Source organism: Theropithecus gelada, chromosome 20 (assembly GCF_003255815.1).
Source record: "Theropithecus gelada isolate Dixy chromosome 20, Tgel_1.0, whole genome shotgun sequence".
Taxonomy (NCBI): domain Eukaryota; kingdom Metazoa; phylum Chordata; class Mammalia; order Primates; family Cercopithecidae; genus Theropithecus; species Theropithecus gelada.
Window position 1 is genome coordinate 30,478,660 of NC_037688.1, and position 6,000 is coordinate 30,484,659.

The following is a 6,000-nucleotide window of genomic DNA, read 5'->3' on the forward strand; positions in this document are numbered from 1 at the left end:
GAATACTATCTACCAAAATGTTATCAGAGATTATCTTTGGCAGTAGCATTAAAAGATTTTTTTTCCTGTTTGTCTCTATTTTTCAGTTTTTTTCAGTGAGTATATATTATTATCAGAAAAAATAATTGTAATTTACAAAGCTTAGTCATTTAAAAATATAAAATTTCTAGGAGTAGAAATTATTTATGATATATTATATGAAAAAGGCAAGATACAAAATTTATGTAAAAACAAATATTTGGTAGGAAATTCAGCAAAATGATAAAAGTAATTCTTTCAGATTGCTGGTATTGGCAATTTCTTTTCTTTATTTTGCAGACGTTCTCTCCATGTTAACAGCAGTTGATTATTTTTATAATTTTTAAAGCAATAAATCAAAATAAATTAGAATAATTTGTAATAACCTAAAGGTGTTAGTCTTACTTAAGGTATTTTGCTTACCATGTAGAAAGCTTTGCTCAGTCATGGAACAGTGTGAATCACTTGCCTCACATCACAGTGCTGTGTATATAATAAGAACTTGATAAATGTTTAGTGGAGATGAGTTAATGTCATGAATGGGTAAGTGTAGAGATTTAAAACTGAAAAGAATCTTAGCGATGGGCTGGGCGTGGTGGCTCACACCTATAATCCCAGCACTTTGGGAGGCTGAGGTGGGCAGATCACCTGAGGTCGGGACTTCGAGACCAGCCTGGCCAACATAGAGAAACCCCGTTTCTACTAAAAATACAAAATCAGCCAGGCGTGGTGGCGCATACCAGTAATCCCAGCTATTCGGGAGGCTGAGGCAGGAGAATTGCTTGAATCCGGGAGGCAGAGGTTGCGATGAGCCAAAATCAGACCATTGCACTCCAAACTGGGCAAGAAGAGTGAAACTCCGTCTCAAAAAAATAAAAAAAGAATCTTAGTGATGATTTAGTACAACCTCATATTTTACAGCTGAGGGTATTGAAGACTGCTGACATTGACTTACTTAGCATTTTGCTGCTAAATACTAAGTGGTATAGCAAGCAACAAAACTAACCCCCAATTTGAGGCCACTCCTTTTCCAGCCACTTTCTGTACATTAGGTAACAGGAAGATGTTCCTGCCCACAAGATCCAACAGCCCTTGAAACACACTGAGGGAGATCAGGCTTAGTTATAACAGGAGTAGTTATCTTCTTGAGCCGTTGCCTTTCCTGGTATTCCTGGTATCAGTTTCATTTCTCACCAGTCATCTGGCAGTGGACCGTGTCGGCCTTCTGTACTCTGAATAGCACTTCCTTGGCAGCTAGCTGCTCAGTCTTGGTGCATTCTAGTATTCTAGTGTTTCTTTTTCAGCAAACTAAATAAATTGGAGCAATTGGAGGAACTGAACCTAAGTGGCAACAAGCTTAAAACCATTCCCACAACCATAGCAAACTGCAAAAGGCTGCACACCCTTGTTGCACACTCCAACAACATCAGCATTTTCCCAGAAATACTGCAGTTGCCTCAGATCCAGGTACTTCTGTGTGCTGGAATGATGTCCTTATTGGGGGAAACGGCAGGAGAGTGAATGAGGTTATTCTTTTATAAAGAAGAAAGGAGTGTGAATGAGATCATTCTCATAAGGAAAAATATTATTGTCTTCTCATGTATTCTGGTTTGGGACCAGAGTGTATGTAATGAATTCCTGGGAAGAAATTAAGTTCCTCTTTGGGGATATAGTAAGAGATTGGACACTTGGGAGTAAAGAACTAAGTCTCTATGATGTATTTTCTTTTGATTTCTCTGTTTTTTCTTAGTTTGTAGACCTAAGTTGCAATGACTTGACAGAAATCCTGATTCCAGAGGCTTTGCCTGCTACATTACAAGACCTTGACCTGACTGGAAATACAAATCTGGTTCTGGAACACAAGACACTGGACATATTTAGGTAGGAAAAAATTTGAAATGGAATCTCTATGTGCTCTTAGGCCCACCAGCCATGTGTAAGTCTTCCTTAGTACTATGGAGATCTCTATTAATGAAAGGAACAGAATGAATTTAGGCCATAAAGCCCCTAGGTTCTCTTCTTTGATTAAGTTATGAATAGATGTTGTATCCAGTAGTCAATCTGTTTATATTAGGACTACTCCATGGCTACTACCCACCCACATACTGAATATTTTCACAACAGGCATAGATGTTTTAGGTGGCACAGATTATACAACATCTAAGAGACAATGCAAGTTCATCCATTGTACCAAGACGTCATTGTATCAAAATACTTAACATAAATAGATGGTTGGCTAAAACTTGGAAATCTTTGTTGTGCTTAGTTTTTGATTGAAACTCCTACCCCTTTGATCCTCTTACCCCTTTCCTTTCTCTCCCCTCCTTCTTTGCCAGTAGTTAAGCATGCTATTTTCATCAGTCTTTCTGGAAATGAATCTTAGGCTGTCCATAGATTATTTTATTAAAAGATATATTACTGTTGGCCGGGTGCAGTGGCTCACGCCTGTAATTCCAGCACTTTGGGGAGCCAAGGTGGGTGGATCAACTGAGGTCAGGAGTTCAAGACCAGCCTGGTCAACATGACAAAACTCCATCCCTATTAAAAATACAAAAATTAGCCAGGTGTGGTGGCTCACACCCGTAATGCTGCACTTTGGGAGGCCGAGGTGGGCAGATCACTTGAGGTCAGGAGTTCGAGACCAGCCTGCCCAATATGTTGAAACCCCATCTCTACTAAAAATACGGAAATTAGCTGGTTGTTGTGGCAGGCACCTGTAATCCCAGCTACTCGGGAGACTGAGGCAGGAGAATCGTTTGAACCCAGGAAACAAAGGTTGCAGTGAGCCGATATTGCGCCACTGCACTCCAGCCTGGGCAACAGAGGGAGACACTGTCTCAAAAAAACAAAAGAATAAAGAAATAGAAAAGTTAGCCGGGCACGGTGGCATGCACCTGTAATCTCAGCTGCTCAGGAGGCTGAAGCAGGAAAATTGCTTAAACCCGGGAAGCAGAAGTTGCAGTGAGACGAGGTCACGCCACTGCACTCCAGCCTCTGTGACAAGAGGGAGACTCCGTCTCCAAAAATAAAATAAAATAAAATAAAATAAAATAAAATAAAATAATACCGTTATTGGGATAGTTTTTTGTAAAATACAGAAGAATATATGGTTTAATCTTCCTTCACCTCCCACAGCCATATCACAACCCTGAAAATTGATCAGAAACCTTTGCCAACCACAGATTCTACAGTTACATCAACTTTCTGGAGCCATGGACTGGCTGAGATGGCAGGGCAGAGAAATAAGTGAGTATATTGGCCGTGGAGACTGAGAAAGAAAAAAGGCAGCCCCTGGCGTCTGAGAACTGGCCTGATGCTCATAATAGCTAGGCCATGTTGTTCTGTTGCACATAAACAAATCATAGAACATCAGTGTCGGATAAGATCCCTTTGAGATCATGATAAAGTTTTAAGACAAAAACAACACAAATGTGCAGTCAACAGAATACCAAACACCCTCTTTCATGGCTAAGATGGGTAGATGCTACTTTCTTTACCAGTTACAGCTTTATCCTCCTGCTAATTTTCCTTCCCTATAGATAAGATTTATACCCAGCCATAGAATGGCCCCACTTTCTGATGACACCCAGTCTAGTATGATCCTCTTCCTTAGACCTTCCCCAAAGTGACCGAACCAAAGTCCAAACCCTGTAGTGGGTTCTTTTTAGCATCCCTTATCTGTATACCCCAAGGTTCCATGGGGTGCACTCTCATTTGCTATAAGGAGTAATAAACTCAACTTTTTCAACCTTAGGTGTGCTCTGGTGGTCTTTGGCTGATGGGCCTTGACTAAAGTAATCCTTAGTCACTACTAAGAGCAAGTGTTTTATCTTACCAGCCTTTGGCAGCATTGCAAAGCTAATATGTACTGTCCATGAATGCGGCTGTTTTCCCTTTCCTTAGGGCATTAGCTCTTTCAGATGTAGCTTAATTATGTCTAGGGACTTTTCTTATGTGTAGATTACGATTCGCTTCTAGTCTTCACCACCTTTAGTTAATACTTATGTTTGTTTTTTTTTTTTTGAGACGGAGTCTCGCTGTGTCTCCCAGACTGGAGTGCAGTGGCACGATCTCGGCCCACTGCAAGCTCCACCTCCCAGGTTCACGCCATTCTCCTGCCTCAGCCTCCCGAGTAGCTGGGACTACAGGCGCCCACCACCACGCCCAACTAATTTTTTCTATTTTTAGTAGAGACGGAGTTTCACCATGTTAGCCAGGATGGTCTCGATCTCCTGACCTCGTGATCCACCCGCCTCGGGCTCCCAAAGTGCTGGGATTACAGGCGTGAGCCACCGCGCCCAGCCAATACTTATGGTTTAAAAGAATGCTCCCGGCCAGGCACAGTGGCTCACGCCTGTAATCCCAGCACTTTGGGAGGCCGAGGCGGGCAGATCACAAGGTCAGGAGATCGAGACCATCCTGGGTAACACGGTGAAACCCCATTTCTACTAAAAATACAAAAAAATTAGGTGGGCGTGGTGGCTGGTGCCTGTAGTCCCAACTACTCGGGAGGCTGAGGCAGGAGAATGGCATGAACCTGGGAGGTGGAGCTTGTAGTGAGCCAAGATCGTGCCACTGCACTCCAGTCTGGGTGACAGTACCAGACTCCCTCTCAAAAAAAAAAATCTCAAAAAAAAAAAAAAAAAAAAGAATGCTCCCTGAAGAATAATATTTTACCAGTAACTTTTTTTGATGATTGTGTTTCTCATGTTTCTGTTGTAGGCTGTGTGTCTCAGCGCTTGCTATGGATAACTTTGCAGAGGGGGTGGGAGCTGTGTATGGCATGTTTGATGGGGACCGAAATGAGGAGCTCCCACGCCTGCTGCAGTGTACGATGGCAGATGTGCTTTTAGAAGAGGTACAGCAGTCGACTAATGACACAGTTTTCATGGCTAACACCTTCTTGGTATCTCACAGGTAAGCAGGTGGGTTGAAAAATCCCTAACTCAGTTCTACATTTGGAAAGTATGTCTTTCTAAACCAAAAGGTCAGGGTCTAAATTAGGGTCTAAATTATGGATACAGGATCAAGGAAAGAACTCACATTGTTGTCTTCTATGATCATTCTCTATATGAGCATGGAGTGTGGGGACTTTGGCTCTTTCAAAAGTCCATGGGGTCATCTGTTTTCTCTGTTGAATCCAAAGGCTGCTGAGGATCTGGGAAGCCCAAAATTTATGTGCAGAAGGTTGTGTGTGTATATATATGTGGTTGTACATTTTGAGGAGGAAGGTGGTCAGCTTTCATAAGATTGTCCAAGGAGTCAGTGACCTACGAAAGAGTTAACCAAATACTTCTGAGATTCGTAGGTTTAGAATACCTCTTTCTGGGGTTTTACCGAACTCATCTTCTAAGTAAAGTCTAAGCCACTTAAAGGCAAAAACCCTATACAGATGCTCCTCAACTTCGAATAGCGTTACATCCTGATAAACCCATCGTAATTTGAAAACGTGATAAGTAGAAACTACATTTAATACACCTAACTTACCAAACATCATGGCTTCACTTAGCCTATGTTAAATGTGCTTGGAACGCTTACCCATTAGCTTATAGTTGGGCAAAATCATGTGGTGACACAGGACACTGTATTGGTTGTTTACCCTTGTGATCAAGTGGCTGGCTGGGAGCTATGGCTCGCTACCTCTGCCCAGCATCATGAGAGAACGTCGTACCACGTGTCACTATCCCAGGAAAAGATCAAAATACAAATTACAGTTTCTACTAAATGCATGCAGTATTGCTTTTGCACCATCGTGAAGTCAAAAAGTCTTAAGTTGAACCATCATAAGTTGAGGATATCTGTATAACCTAACTGTAATGGAGTATTTGCATATCAGGTGGACTGATAAAGGATATAAACAACTGAGAGGTTGTTTGTAAACTTGTATAATCCAGGTTGAAATGCAACAGCTGGGAGCTTGAACTAGTTTTTTTTTTTTTTTCTTTTTTGAGACGGAATCTTGCTCTGTCCCCCAGGCTGGAG

General features: G+C 41.8%; 1 protein-coding gene across 2 annotated transcripts in view; it reads left to right on the forward strand.

Moving 5' to 3' along the window:
- The window catches only part of PHLPP2 (PH domain and leucine rich repeat protein phosphatase 2), an 81,432-nt gene that overhangs the window by 65,621 nt on the left and 9,811 nt on the right, over positions 1-6,000 (forward strand). For both annotated transcript variants that reach the window (XM_025371178.1, XM_025371177.1), the window contains exons 14-17: positions 1,323-1,485; positions 1,769-1,899; positions 3,154-3,264; positions 4,741-4,935. In XM_025371178.1, coding sequence (XP_025226963.1) covers positions 1,323-1,485; positions 1,769-1,899; positions 3,154-3,264; positions 4,741-4,935 — 600 coding nt within the window. The remainder of the gene's footprint in view (positions 1-1,322; positions 1,486-1,768; positions 1,900-3,153; positions 3,265-4,740; positions 4,936-6,000) is intronic.